The 15,675-nt window shown below is 35.7% G+C and overlaps 1 protein-coding gene across 4 annotated transcripts in view; it reads right to left on the reverse strand.

Annotated features, from left to right (window-relative positions):
- Nucleotides 1–328: 328 nt before the first annotated feature.
- Nucleotides 329–15,675, reverse strand: part of LOC134527776 (serine/threonine-protein kinase PAK mbt) — a 144,608-nt gene continuing 129,261 nt past the window's right edge. For all 4 annotated transcript variants that reach the window (XM_063360712.1, XM_063360713.1, XM_063360714.1 and 1 more), the window contains 3 exons: nt 8,939–9,083; nt 6,674–6,789; nt 329–1,659 (listed from right to left, as the gene is read on the reverse strand). In XM_063360712.1, coding sequence (XP_063216782.1) covers nt 1,498–1,659; nt 6,674–6,789; nt 8,939–9,083 — 423 coding nt within the window. In that variant the 3' untranslated portion in view covers nt 329–1,497. The remainder of the gene's footprint in view (nt 1,660–6,673; nt 6,790–8,938; nt 9,084–15,675) is intronic.

Below are 15,675 nucleotides of genomic sequence, written 5' to 3' on the forward strand. Positions count from 1 at the left end.
TCTAAGAATTTGTTTGCCAAGGAGTTTTGTTGTATGATTAGCTTCAAGAATTTTGCACCTCTACGATAAAACTTTATAAAGTTTTAACATAATACCGAGTTTTCGTTCTTAAAAAGCATACATATTTCAGTAATTAAAAAACTTGTAAGAGGCTTCCGTAGTAAAATTTTATATTTGCATTATTAATATTGATTGTACTATCTTAGAGAAATATTTTAATACATTAAAAATCACAAGATACCAAATATTATGTCATTGTACCCTAATGACTGTAGCATTAAATTGAACTATATATATATATTTATTTAAAAAAAAATACATATATGACATATTTCTTACAAATTTCTCCATTATTTTTTGTCATTCTGTAAGAATTTTTTTGTATAAGATTGATTTTTAAGTTTTAAACTGGCAATAAAGGTACCACTTTCTTATTCAGTTGTGACAACAGATAGATACGTATGTAGACCACATTTCAAATATCATGCTTAATAGAGTGTTACCATACCTGTTTTCAAACAGTTAATACAATTTTTTTTTAAACCAACATGAACCAGGATAACATTCTTTATTTCTTTCCAACTAAAAAGTTATCACTACAAAGATTTGCATACCTTGCAACACAATATGGTGATTATTTAAAGCTAGACAGAAGATATGTTACCATCGATGGTTACCACAGCATTTCATTTAACAGTAAAACACTAACATAGTAACGTCATCAGGAAATAAATACGAACTTTGGACGGACCAAACAGAGCCACGAAAAAGGACTCGCAGCCTAGAGGCAAGATTTTGCAGAATAAAACTTAGGCAACACAATCTCATATCATTTCAACATTAATTTAAATCTAGCAAATGTTTTTAATAATGTATACACTAAAAACAAAATATATAATTATAATATTTCGAGTTAGTTTTTTACCTGCAACTTTAAAAATTATTTGCAAATAAAATTTATGTAAAGAAATAATTGTATTCTTAAGTAGATATTAGAAACCAATATAAAATACTACACAGTTGTTACTTAAATTACATTTCAAAATTAAGAACAAAAATTTCTTCTTGTTTTCAACTCCCACTGTGCAAGACATTAATAATAATAATAATAATAATAATAATAATAATAATAATATTGTGAGTATTAATTTTTTTTTTTAAATTAAATAAATACTTCCACAAAATTTTGCCTCTTAAATCTTGGTGGCATATCATAGCTGATAGAGGAAGGTTTGAATGAATACTGTTTGGTTGGATGGAAGGCATTAAGAGTTTTCACAGCAATTCTTACTGAACTAGTAGTAATAGCTGCCCTTCTAAAGAGCTCCAGGCATTAAATGATCATCCTGTGTAAAGAGGAATGCAGGTTGCAACGTCAGACATTGCCTTGCTAAGTTAAACTTGTGACAGTTTTACACCGGCAAGAATTTGAAATGGTTGAGAGCAGCCGGAGCGAACTACAGTCGCACTAGTCCCGGCATCGAGGAGCACGGCTGGCTAGCAGTTGCTGTGGCGTGACGCGCGCATGAGCGGCACCAGCAGCGCGGGCGACCCTGCCTGCCGCAGGAACGGGTCCTGCAGGAGGTCGGTGGCCGTGGCACGCTGCGCGGGGTCGCGTACCAGCATCCGCTCCAGAAACTTCTGCAGCTGGGGGGAGACCTGCAGCGCACATCCTGTCTTACGTACTTCACCGATGCAATACACAATACACAGAAAAAACACCCTTAAAAAAATTTCCACTTAAGAAAATTTCTTGCATCATAACTTAAGCACTATAAATACATACATTTCTACTGTTTTAAAAAAAAAATCCAGTTAGTAAATCTTAATTTCTAAGTATACCTTGTGAAACTTCTTAGGAGGGATTTACTGTTTTGCAGCCGAGTGTCAGAGACATAACGCTCAATGAAACAGACCATGGACGGCAAGGAAGCCATCAGCCATGGCTCACCACAAGGAACCAGTCTAGCAGCCATGGGGCCAAACAGCGATTCTTACTATTCATAGTTTGAATTTATTTTCTTTGTAGTAAGCTAAGAGTAATCTTATTCCCGGAAAGCTAGTTTCATTAATTGGTTAAAACTTAAAACCATTAATGATATAAACTGTTTAGTGTAATAAATTTTTGTTAAGACTTACCTCATGTCATGAAAACAAGGTAAGGATTGACCATAAACAAGACATGACAGGTACGAATGGCCCAAAGACAGATTCATGATTTTTATTATTTGCTGGTGTAAGACGTTTACTGTTTTGGATGCGATGGTCATAAGTTTTTAATTCATAAAAAAAGTATAATTTTTGTGATACTGTATGTTTTGAACAGAAAAGAAAGATAGAAAGAAAAAAAGGAACTATTAAATTTGGGTCCTGCTAGCCAAATTCTTTGGTGTTATTATTAAATACATTACAATTAATTATTTTTATTGTATAGTTTTTGGTCACTTTCAACGATTTTCAATGATTTTTATATATATTCTTTTTATAAGGCTCTTGAATTTTTGTTCTACACTTAAGTAGTCAAACACGATCCTAGTAGGTATTTCTCTATCGTAGCAAAATGTTAATAATACTGTCTCAATCACCTGCATTGGTTTAATTTTTATACTAATATTTTTTTAATTATTTTGGGCTTTGGGTTATCTTCAGTTCTCGTTAGTTTTACGTGCCAAACTAATACTGGGGTGGTAGATCGCCCCAGTGATGTTTTTTATTTTACGGTCAGATATCTGTATTTGTATAATACATATAATTATATGTTTATATATTTTTTTACATGTTAATTCTTGTCATCTGTGTTGTCTGTATTTTCTGTATTAGTGATTGTTTGTAATTTAAACCATAACTTGATTCTAGTGGTGTATCCCCACACCTGCTTTTTTATTCTCCTGTATCCGGTTAGTGTGCATATACAGCCATTGCTGCTTGTGCGATGTTTATAATGCGCAGTAAAAGACAATCAGTACTTATTGACCAACACATTATTATCTAAACTGCATATATCCAACAGTTATCACTGCTTTTAACAACTCTCGTACGTTGGTTATATGCGGATGTCCTACCGGCTATGGCGCATACAGGGGTGGGGAGTCCATACATTTGCAGTGATAACTTTGTGATTGTCTATATATGTCGTGCCCATCATAAAAGACTAATGCCTGTCGGTAGCATGTTATAACAAATAAATAAAATAAATAATAGTGTGATGTTTTACAGGGGACACATTTCTTTCAAACTTGTACCGTTTCAGTGCTACTTTCAGGCACAAATGTATGATTTACCTAATTTTACGAAATTTTTAAATTTTTTTTATTTTATCTTCCATATGATGTCCCACTGCTTTATTCCTCATCGAGATTTGTTCAGTCGAGTGTACCGACAGATTAGTTTGTTTAGCAGTCTAGTGCTCCCAACGCCGTTCCCAGCGTTTAAGGCTGAGGTTTGCTGGCGACATGCTAGGCCAACGATCGTCTCGTCTGGACCCTGCTAGGCGTCACGCGTCCAGCTGTTCACCCTAGACGGTAGCGTGACTAGAAAAGCTGTTCTCTGCTCCCAAAGATGCTAACTCCTCTTCTTGGAGCTGTGCTGAAGTTAGCTGTCCCTCTCACGAAACAGTGTTCCGTTCTTCAGCCCAAAAAAACACGTAACGTCATGTCGGACAAGCCTGTTCCCAGGCCGGGTCAGTCACCGGTCATACCCCCCCCCCCCCTTTTTCTTCTGGTCCACGGAGGTCATAACCCATCAGCCACGTCAATGCCCGGGATGAAGGCCACAGCCCCTCGCGCCCCAAATGGAACACACACGACATCTCGCGGGAGTTTCGCCAACTACCAGGCATGCTCCCTCGCCTCTCCGCCAGAGGACAGCATAGTCCCCTCCTATCCAAGCCAGGCCTTAAGGATCGACTTGCACCCAAGTCGAGAAGTCGTTTAGGGCTTGTAGTTCTGTGCGCACTCGCCAGAACGCGCTAGAGTGCGGCTACTCCAATCGGAACCATTCGGGTTCCCTTCGGGTTTCCCGAAGCCCCTCCCCTGGACAGGCGACCAAAGACAGTTTTAATTAGGCGAGCCGGCGCCATTTTTGACGATTCGGCGGGCAGCACGCGGTAAGGGCGGATCTCTCTCCGCAGCCTGAGACAACACGCTTCTGAAAAGTCGTGAACGGCTTTCTCTAAAGCATGTAGTTGGTTATCGACAAGGCCATGTGCCTTAGCACTAAATACAGCGAAACCCCTTATTTACGTTACCGTTATTTACGTTTTCCCGTTATTTGCACTATATTCTTCAGGTCCCGTTTGGTTCCCATATAGTCCAATACAATACTTTCCCGCGAATTACGTCTCAAAAATCGAATCAATCCCGCTATTTACGTCACGTAACAACCATAAACAACCAGAAAATACCGTGGAGCTAGTAGGCAATGAACATTTTAAATAGCAAAATATACATATTTTATAACATGAAAAGTTGCTTTTATTTCTAAACATGTAATAATTTAAGCCTAGGCGTGTAAAAGTACGAGTAATTATAGCAGGAGACAATCTAAAATGCACGAGGGAAAAACGTAAACTCATGAATGTACAAACATGGCTGCTTGTAAGTTCTGATACTGTATTTATGTCACAACTTAGCCGAAATACTGGTACGAGACATAAACTTCACAAGATAAAATGAGCGGTGTCTTGGTAACTGTTTTATACGTCTTTTATAATTTGGGAAGTATTGTACAGTTGACGCCATATTTTTTAAACTAACCATTTATTTCTGGGGATCGTAAATAATTAATTATTGGTATCAAGACATCATGATAAACGTAAACTTGAACATGTCACGGCAGCGAGAAAACTGGTGCGTATACCAATAAATTGGTATTAGAACTGGATAAAATTGGTACACGGGAGGTGGAGCTTATATTTTTTTCCGCTAAGCTCGCATCTATTGGTTGGCGGCTGATGGCGTCATGAGTCTGGGCGGAGCATAGAGTGCGCATGCGCCGCCGCGTCGTTACAGCAGCTGACCAAGTACAATGACCTTTCTCCGCGTTTGGCGCGCTATTGACGGTAAATATTCATCAATTTGCGGCCTTTTCTTAAAAATTTTTTTACTGTGAGCAATGTGTATGTAGCCCGTATTTGTTATAAACCCTGCCGGTTGCAACTGTATTTATAATTTGGAGAGGCAAATAATCTCCTTGAACAGCTAAAAAAGCAAGCAGAAGAAAATTTCAAATTTATTTTTTAGGAAGTAATCAGAAAAACATTTTGGCTTTCATTCTTTTTTTATTTTTGTCAAATGTGGTAAATTAATAATTGATTAAATACTAAAGTAAAATTTGCTGTTAGTGTGTTTGTACCTGCATTGTAGTATGTGCTATTAAACAAAAGGAAAAAAATTCTAAATAAGGTAAACTGTACTCCTTTTTATACTTTTCCCTTTATTTACACTTTCCCGCTTTTTACACTTTTTTACTTTGTCCCCATGAAAAGTGCAAATAAGGGGTTTTGCTGTATTTAATTTTTTTTTAGCTGCCCGAAATAGTTTTTTTATCTTAACTTATTATTCTTCATGGCTACCGTAAACTTCCGCGTCGCGTATCACCTGGCCATCTCCAGGGACCGACCTGACCTACTTCACCCCGCAGCTTAGGTAAGTTGTTTCATCGCCCCACACACACGTTTCCTTTTGCTTTTCACCTGAGCTTAACATCAGCCGCCTGTTAACCAACCTAATTTTTGGGAATACTGGTTACAGATGGGACTCAAGAATTAGGACGAGAAATTCCGCTCCAAATTCAACTCCCGAATGCGCAGTTCATGAGTTAGTTCACAGAAATTCATCGCTTCCTGCAATCGGAGAATTTCTCAAGAGTTCCAGCTTTCAACATCTTTTCCCCTGAGTGGAAAAACCACAAAATCATTTATAATTCTAAACAACCAGTTTCAGGACACTTTTTATTTATTTAACGAGTAAATGTAATTTTTTATAATTTGTTTTATGAAGAGCCTGCGTGCTCAATATTCAATGGCCTGTAAAGTTAAGAGACAAAATGACCTAAGATTCAGTCAAGTATAACCATTGTTACTTATGTATAATATCTCGCCCCGGGGCCTCCCCATTTTGTTTTTTGTTTAACAAGATTTAATGTATTAAGTATAGCAAATAAGGTCAAAAATTTTCTTGGTATTTTGTTTCGGCTGTAATGCCATAGGTCATCTTCAGTTGGATAATGTTTGTAAAGACAAAAACAACAGCAACAAAATCATTAAGTAAGATTTAGTAAATGCCTATATAAACCAAACCAGATCTTATTATTTTCTTACCCTGTGATCACGATCCACATAACCTTCCCATGTTTTAAGGAGGTTAATCATAAATTTTGTTGTGCGTGCACTGTGGCCCTATGGGTAATGTGTTTAGTTCTGTTTTCTGCCTGGCGCTTCCACGGCCAATCTATATTTGTTCTTTAGACGAAATGTCACTTCGAGCACAGCCGCACGTTACAAAATATCCTACCATTTTAATTTTCATTTGTTCATCCTATCTCATCCCCATATTTCATTTCTGAATCTTCTCTGAGATACATTTTGAGCTACATCATGACAATCTTGTGTCTCTTACACGAAATGTAATGACAGATACTCAAACTGTTTACGGGAAGTGAAAACCTTACTTACCTTGTGAGTGTTTTTGAGCTTCGGCGGAGGCATGTCCCGGATGCGGCGCATGGCTTGCAGAGGCGGCTCGTTAAAGAACGGCGGTTCTCCATCCACCATTTCAATCACCATGATGCCTACAAGATGGAAAAAAAATGGTTATTTTACAGATGTGTGTTTAATCCAAATGTAAAACAATAATAAAAATCGGTGAATACATCCCAAAAAGGAATAATGAGGAGGTTTGGACCACAAAGAGGATTCATGGACACAACTGCGAACAGAATAATTATACGGAGGAATGGAAAGAAAGAGGCAAATTCAAGATACCGTATTTACTCGCGTAAAGGCCCCCCTTTTTTTCTCCAAATTTTTGACTCGACGCGAATTTGGAGGAAAAAATATATTTTTTTTCAGGTATGAAAAACTAATATTTAATAAAAGCAAAATGAAATACCGCCACAACTTATTTAAACGCCAATTAGATTTTGATTAAATGAAACAGCTGGCGGAACGACTGGCAAGTCGTGCTTCTTTGTTCTAATGAGGGTGGTTGGGGGAGGCAGCAATGCGGCAGGAGGGAGAGAGAGGCAGCTAGTCCGGAGGGAGGAGAGGCAGAACTGCGGCGGGGGAAGGGGGGGGGAGAGGCAGAGACGTGGCTTAACCTCACTCCTGCCAGCTAGCCAGCCAACCAGACAAAGGAGTGTAGGTACCTGCTCCACCCACTTCTCTTCCTCCTTCACTTCCCCTCTTCTACTCCATCAACACTGCACATCAACACAAGCCAGCGAGTCCAGCTTTCTTTATATTTATGTCGTTTGAGATAGGACTAACTGCTTACGTCTGGCATGACTCACGATGGTCCTACTGAGAACAGACAAACTATAATACCAGTCTCTGTATCACTGCCGCTTACAAAATCACCTCCCGCTGCTCACAATACGTGGCTTGCTGTTTGATGCATGCCAAGCTGCCCTGCCCTCAGATAAACCCAGAAAAACACGTTTTTAAATTTTTTCTCAAAAATGTTTACAAAAAAAGGAGGGGGGGGGGGGGGCCTATACGCGGGCAGGGCTTTTACACGAGCAAATACGGTAGTTGGGAAGGAAAGGGGTAAAGGAAGGTAGATTTAATGACAGAGAGAATTACAATGGGTATGGCCAGATAAGGCAGAGGATATCAAACACTACATTTAGCCCCCTGGCTTGGTTAAATATGCAATAGTGAACCATTAAACCAACATTTTCTTAAATCCAATTCTTAAACAAGTGACTCAACTCTAAATCTAGAGCTCAATAGTCAGGAATAACAAACTGTATGAACAAAACTGCAAAACACAGAAATTTAAGTTTTGAAGACACTTTCAAACCATTTCTTTTTTATCACAATGTTCCCTTAAATGCTAAACATTCTCAGAGCACTGTAGGTAGTTTCCATGAACGGGTTTTGTTTTTATTAATAACTTTACCTAATACATTTTTTTTTTCTGCATAATCGACGCACCACTACTTTTCAAACTTGATTTTAGATTCAAATGTGCGATGATTATACGAGAAAACACGGTAAATGATAAAAAGTAAAACATTGGCAAGTGTAGTCTTTACGTTGATGGTGTTATCAATGGTGACAACAGCTGTTTTTTTTTTTTACTTTTTTTAAAGTTACCAAATGGCGGGAATATGTGGTTATTCATGGTAAACAGACGTATTTCGCAAAAAAATTCACGGTATCGGAAATTATGTAAAAGTGAGGCTATTCCTGTTAAACTTACGAATTTCGCGTAAAAATTTGTTTTATCGCAAATGCGAAATTTGCATGTCCCTAGCAATGGACTTCATGTAACTCTGCCATTGTTGTTCTGTCAGAAGTGTTTTGTAAATAACTTCATGTGTTGTGAGTGTTCTTTAACAATATTCATGGGAAATTTTTCTAGTAACAACTGAAAAGTGGGTTTTATTTTTGAGGACCTGTACTATTTTATTCTGCAGAAACTGAACAAAATTGATGTGTTTTCCACCAGTTACAATTCCTTCAGAATGTTTGTTTAGTGCTGCAAGGAAAATTTTAACAAAAAAATAACTATTTTGATCATGAACCATTAATTTTTTTCAAATACACATCAAAATGTTTAATTTTTCTGAAAAAAACTTTATGTTCTATATTTTAGCATGTCTTCAAAATTATTCCTGATCCTCAAGCTCTATGATTGTATCAGGGAGGTTGAATTGAGGCAATATTTGAGAAACCAATTTGAGACTGGGATTCGTGAAGTACACAATGACTCACCGAGGGACCAGATGTCGACCTCCGGCCCGTACGGCAGTCTGGAGATCACCTCTGGGGACATCCAGTATGGCGTCCCCACCAGCGACTTCCTCTTGGGCAGCTCTTGAGACACCTGTGCGCAGAAGCCAAAGTCCGACAGCTTCACCTGCAACAAGACAACAGTGTGTTCACTTTAGACCTGGCTTCATTACCATGTTGGGTTTCCATTTTGTTTTAGTTGTAGGGTGATTCGTCCAAATTGTTAGTTTTTATATTCATTTTTTATGTGGTAAGGATTAAGGATATATGTTTGGTTCATGGGGAAAATATGTTATTATTTTTTTCAACAAATTTTAAGTCTTGATATTTTAAATTGTTTAATTTTAAAAATTTGGCTTCATTCTGGCTTTTGGGAATTGGGTAATCAAACCAATAACATTGAAGTGAAAAGTTGTTATGTTAAGTTAGCTACAATAATTATTGTAAGTACACTGTTTATTAATAAATTTATATATAAGGCAAAAAATAATGTTTTTATATAGCTAATCTAACCAATGTTTCACTTCAGTATTTATTTGTTTTACTTCTCAGAACCACTCTACATACTGATTCAAAAATGTTTTTAGAACCGCCAAATTTGAATTTTTTTAAAATCTTGTATTTGCAAAATAGTGATTAAATGAACTCATAAATATTCCCGTGTATATTCACATGAATATGTTGTTGAGGGTAGCCAGGTATACTGTATTTTAGCTCAGCAATATTAAAAACACATTTTCAGCTAATTTTCTGGAACCCAGATCCATTATTTCAATTTGTACTTTTGTTTTTGAATCGCAACATTTGTTTTGTCATAGATACATACAGCAAGTAAGCTGCTACTGTGTTGCATTGTGGTAGTGATTGTAACTATAGCTGTACTGATCCACCAAATTTTGTCTACATGCCGATACGCCGATACAATTGTCGCCGGTTCACCGATTCCGAAATGATACAGGAGAAAACACATTTTGGTTAAAAAAAATTATAACTGTACTAAATTATCCAAAATAACTCATTCTAAGAAAAGCATGCAATGCAAATGTACGTGTATTTTAGATTATAAATGGAACATAACCTCTCTTTTTTAACTCACTCGTGTTTTTATCTTGTTTTCATTTGTTTGTTGACAACCCATTAGTTGCTTCTAGAAAATTAAATTATTTAATACGTAATTATATAAAATAAAATTATTTAATAATAGGTAACTATGCAATATAATGATTCACAAAATACACAGTTTAAAAATGAATTTAAAATGTGAAAAATTGCAAGACTTTTTTGATGTTTACAATTCAAGAACGGGAATTCCAATACCATCTTAATGTGTGTAACGCTGAAAATTTACGGTAATAAACATTTATACGGAAGTATGCTTCATGTGGTCTCCTTGCACGGGAAACAGTAAAAGTAATTTACGTTATATCAAGTCCTATATCATTTGGTTACTATTTTTTCTTCAATTTTTAAAAACGTTTACGTAAGTTAATTAAAAATGTCTCAGTCACAATATTATGAACATTTATTTACAGTTCAAGCAGTTGGTATTTTCCATTGTTGGTAGTGGTATCCATCCTCTAAATAAAGCCAGATTTTGTTCTATCTGGTGATATAATTATTTACAATGTAATAGATTCAAGAACGTTATTAAAACAAAGGATGTTCAAGTTTGGTATGTATGGCTGGCACACGTAGCAAAGAAATGATACGAGTTCAAAGTATGTAGTAGAACGAAAAGTGAAACGGGTACTGGTGGATTTTTAGGTTATGACAGGCACTTTCATTTTTCAATAATATCGCCTGAAAATTAACAAGCGTATCATGAATTGGCAAAAATTAACTATCCAGAAAATTGGCTTCTGCCGGTTCATGTCGGTACAGCTCTAATTGTAACTATTTATATGTCATTGCAACTATTGTGTTCACTTCTTTTAATGGTCTTCACGAAAGAGTGTCTATGTTTTGTGTTGTAATTCATGCTTGTTGATGTATATTTAAATTTTTTCACTTCTGGCACATGTGAGGGTATCATCTCGTAGCAAGTTCTGGAAAATAGGGCGAATAGGAACTGAAATTAAAGATTGGTTTCGTTAGATTAGGTTAGGTAAATTTAGGATTGCTGCATAGTTAAAAACACAATTTTTTTCTTTCATAATTTAAATATTTTACACATAATCTGACTTAATACCACCAACCTTTCACTTTAGTATTATATAATTTCCCAGAAGCTACTACACTACACATTTACTTTCTCTTTCCCAATGTATTTGTTATATGCGAAAACAACATTTTTTAGTGGGATTCTAATTCTTACTTATTTGAAATTGATATTCGTATTCGAGATAGTTTGATATTTTAATATTTGATTCAAACTAAAAAAAACTGATATCCACACAGGCCTAATATTAACCTGAAAGGCTGACATCCATACCAAACCGAAACCCTACTCTTGGATGTCCTCTTCACCAAAAAATAATATTTTTAAACTTCTAGATTAGAATCACATTCACAGATTTGCTTTTATACATCCTATATAGGGTAGCTATATGATGCCAGGAACGTAACTAGTGTAAAAGTATTAGGGTTTGGAATATTTCTCTACGCAATCAATGTTATATTTTTATTCAAGTTTTTTATCGATTTTTTTTCCTTCGGTATCTCAAATTTTTACAGTCTTTGCAATCAAAATCAGCAAACTGATAGACAGTATAATTAATGTATTTATTTTAAATACAAATATTGCAGTACATGACTTCCTAATGTTTGATTGGAACTTCTAATTAGTATTTTGTACAGCAAATATTCATTTCGAACAGTTAGTTGGATTTAACACCTCATTCAGGCTAAAAGCATTTTCAAGTGAGACTTGAAATGATTTACCTAGTGTTCTTTACAATTCAGCAACGGTCACAATTTTCACCAAGGTACATAGCATGGTTCTAAAATATACTTGAAGATTTGTACGAAGAGATTCATTCCAAGCAACAAAATTATAATTTTGTAAGAATTATGATATTAAGAAGATGTAAGTAATATTTGGTGCTTCTTCGGCCGGGAGTTCAGTGTCGGCCGGGAGTTCAGTGTCGGCCGGGAGTTCACAGTGTCGGCCGGGAGTTCAAGCCGGACAGACGTGTCTTGTGCGCGCAGTCGGTTCTTGTAATTATTGATGTTCAAAGTGTGATAACTATCAATATTGATTTGTCTCTATTAGATCAGCAAGACTTTAAGGGGTTTCCCTTACCCTTACAAGATGGTGTATTTGTGAACTGTATTAATAATACTAATTTAGCCATGTTCAGGTCGCCTACGAAAAAATCGTCAAATAATACGGTCGACAGCCTGAATAAAAATTCAAATTCACCTTCATTTACTCTGAAACTTCAAGACAACAACATGGATGATCTATTTAATATGGTAAAATCTCTCTGTGTTAAGTTTGATGAGCTTAAGAGTGAAAATGCGGTGCTTAAATCCTTGTTAATGGACTCAAGAGAAGAATACTCTTTAATCAAACAAGAGTTAAAAGAGATCAAAAAAAGCTTATACATAAAGCAAAATTCAGACTTATCTTACAGCCAAGTGACCAAAAGAGTGCCCAATAATAAGGTGATCGATGTTAATGGTGCAGTGAGTATACCCAGCAACAGCTCCACGTGCAGTGACCTACTTTCTGGTCAGCAAGAAACGCGCACGGTCAGGAACTCCAACAATAACAACCAGCGAGTCGACTCTGAAGGTTTCACGTTGGTACAAAAACAGCATAAGTCAAGACATAATGAAAACCCAGTTGGTACCCATGATCAAGAACGTAAGAAATCTCCACCCCAAGTAGGAATACGTAATACATCCACTCTTAAAACTGTCTCCAAACCTACCTACAAAAAGACTAAATCCCTGTTTGTTACCCGTTTTGAAGCCTCAGTTAAAGAACAAGAAATTATGGATTACATCACAAATGAACTCAATTTATCTCAGGTCAAAGTTACTAAACTCCGAACGAAGTATAATACTTATGCTTCATTTCATATATCAGTACTTGAAAATGACTTCAGTAGAATCAATAATATTGTGTTTTGGCCAAGTGGCTGTTTAATTAGCCCGTTTTACGGTAAACTACATCCCGATCAAGTCTACACTAATGCTACCAATCAAGACAATACAGCAGTGACCATCATGCCTCCTAATCCAATGGCGTCAACTTCCACATCTAATTTGATGCTGGAGGAGCATCCTACTTCCCACAGTGAAGCAGTTCCTTAGAAATTATGATATTGCATATCAAAACGTGAGAGGATTAAGAACTAAGTCTAATGAATTTCTGGAAAACCTTTTAAACTCTCATTACGACATTATTTGTTTAACAGAAACCTGGCTCAACGATAACAACATAAATTCTCACTATTTCACAGACCAGTATATAGTTTTTAGAAATGATAGAAATCCTCAACTTACACTGAAAAATAGAGGGGGTGGTGTACTTTCAGCCTTTAACAAAACCAAATTTTTATCAGTGCTACCTGTTTACATGTACGACTTTCCCGGTATTGAAGCTATCTGGATCAAGGTAAAAACGTCTCATGCAACAACTTTTATCATCGGAACTATCTACCTAGCCCCGGACATCTCGCCGAACAAATATCTCGAGTACCTTGAACACTTGGAAGAAAAACTATCTACCACTCAAGAAGATATTTTAATTCTTGGTGATTTTAATGTTCCAGGTATTGATTGGCTCACTCGGCACTCTTCAAACATTACTCATTCACATGTCAAATCCAAAGCCAATTACCTACTCAATTTTGTGTCTACATTGGGTCTGACCCAATATAATCACACCCAACCTTGCAAAAATCTTCTCGATTTATGCTTAACAAATCTACCTCAGTGTACAGTAACGCAAGCCTCTGAAATACTTACCAAAGAAGATCTGTATCATCCAGCTCTAAACATTAACATTGAAATTTATTCTAGCACAAGAAGTGTTTATCCTCCCTACAGAAATTACAAGGATGGTAATTTTTTAGGTCTTTATAACTCCATAAAAAATTACGACTGGTCTCATTTCTATGAATCAACCAATGTTAATCATCAGGTGGATGTTTTAACAAATTGTATAACTGACAATATGAACATATTTATACCACTAATTTCTAAAAAATTACCCAAATATCCATTATGGTTTTCTAATGACTTAATTCAAGCATTAAAATCAAAAAAACATTTTCACAAACTTTATAAACGATCCAACAATCCTTATTATTATTTACAGTTTTCACATTTTCGCAAAATGGCAAAATCTTATATAAAACGTGATAAAATTAATTGGATCCGCTCTACTAATAACAACATCAAGAAAAATCCAAAGAAATTCTGGAAGTATGTTAAATTAATGAAAGATGGTTACTATGAACAATATTCTTTAAAAATCAATGATGATATTTGTGATGATCCAAATGTTTTATCTAATGTTTTTGCACAATATTTTTCCAGTGTCTACAAGACTTCAACCAATAATGTGACGTCTTCAAACATGTCCTCGGATTCTATTCCTATGTGCTACATTTCCGAATCCCTTATTCTATGGGGCATCAAGGCTCTCAAGTCATCCAAATCCACCGGCCCAGATGGCATCCCTAATTTTATCTTAAAAGGCTGTTCGTACTTATTAGTTCCTCTTCTTTATCATATCTTTAACACCAGTTTGCATTCTCAAGTTTTCCCTGACAAATGGAAAATAGCAAAGGTCATTCCGATACACAAACATGGCTCTAAATTGATTGTGTCAAACTACAGACCAATATCTTTACTTAATGGCTTCGCAAAAATATTTGAAAAAATTATACACAAAGTTTTAAATTTTCAACTTCAAAATAAATTATCAGCCACTCAGCACGGTTTCAGATCTGGAATGTCCACCACTACTAACCTAATTACTTTTCTTAACCCAATCCATAATGTAGTTACTAACAGAGGTCAGGCAGATGCCTGTTATTTTGATCTAGCCAAAGCATTCGATACAGTAAACCATTCGCTACTTTTAAAAAAACTATCAGACTTTGGTTTTTGTACTAACTACTTGAACTGGTTTTCTAGCTATCTCAATAATAGATATTTCTTTGTATCTGTCAATAACCATAAATCCTCTTTACACCATGCTAGTTCTGGAGTACCACAAGGTGCCACTCTCTCACCTCTCCTCTTCAATATATTTATAAATGACATTACCATGGTCCTTAATTACTCAACTGGTGTACTCTTTGCTGACGATCTGAAAATCTCTAAAATAATATCGACAGTCAATGATTGCGCTCTTCTACAAAGGGACATTAATGAAATCAATAATTGGTGTCTTCTAAACTTGGTCAATCTTAACGATAGTAAAACTAAGGTAATATCCTTTACTAGGAAATATAACCCTATAGTTTATAATTACATTCTGAATAGTAACCCAATCTCAAAAACTTTCATTATAAAAGACCTTGGTGTCTTTCTAGATTCAAAATTATTTTTTCATAAACAAATCGACTACTTAAACTCCATTTCAAAAAGAACATTTGCTATTATAAAATATATCACTCATTATGCTACCAATTCTGATTCAATTATTTCTCTTTACTTGGCATTAATTCGATCTAAATTAGAATACTGTTCAACTATCTGGAATGACATTGGGTCGACTGATATTGAGAAACTAGAAAATTTACAAAACAAATTGTCTC

The sequence above is a fragment of the Bacillus rossius genome, chromosome 1, assembly GCF_032445375.1.
Source record: "Bacillus rossius redtenbacheri isolate Brsri chromosome 1, Brsri_v3, whole genome shotgun sequence".
Lineage (NCBI taxonomy): Eukaryota > Metazoa > Arthropoda > Insecta > Phasmatodea > Bacillidae > Bacillus > Bacillus rossius.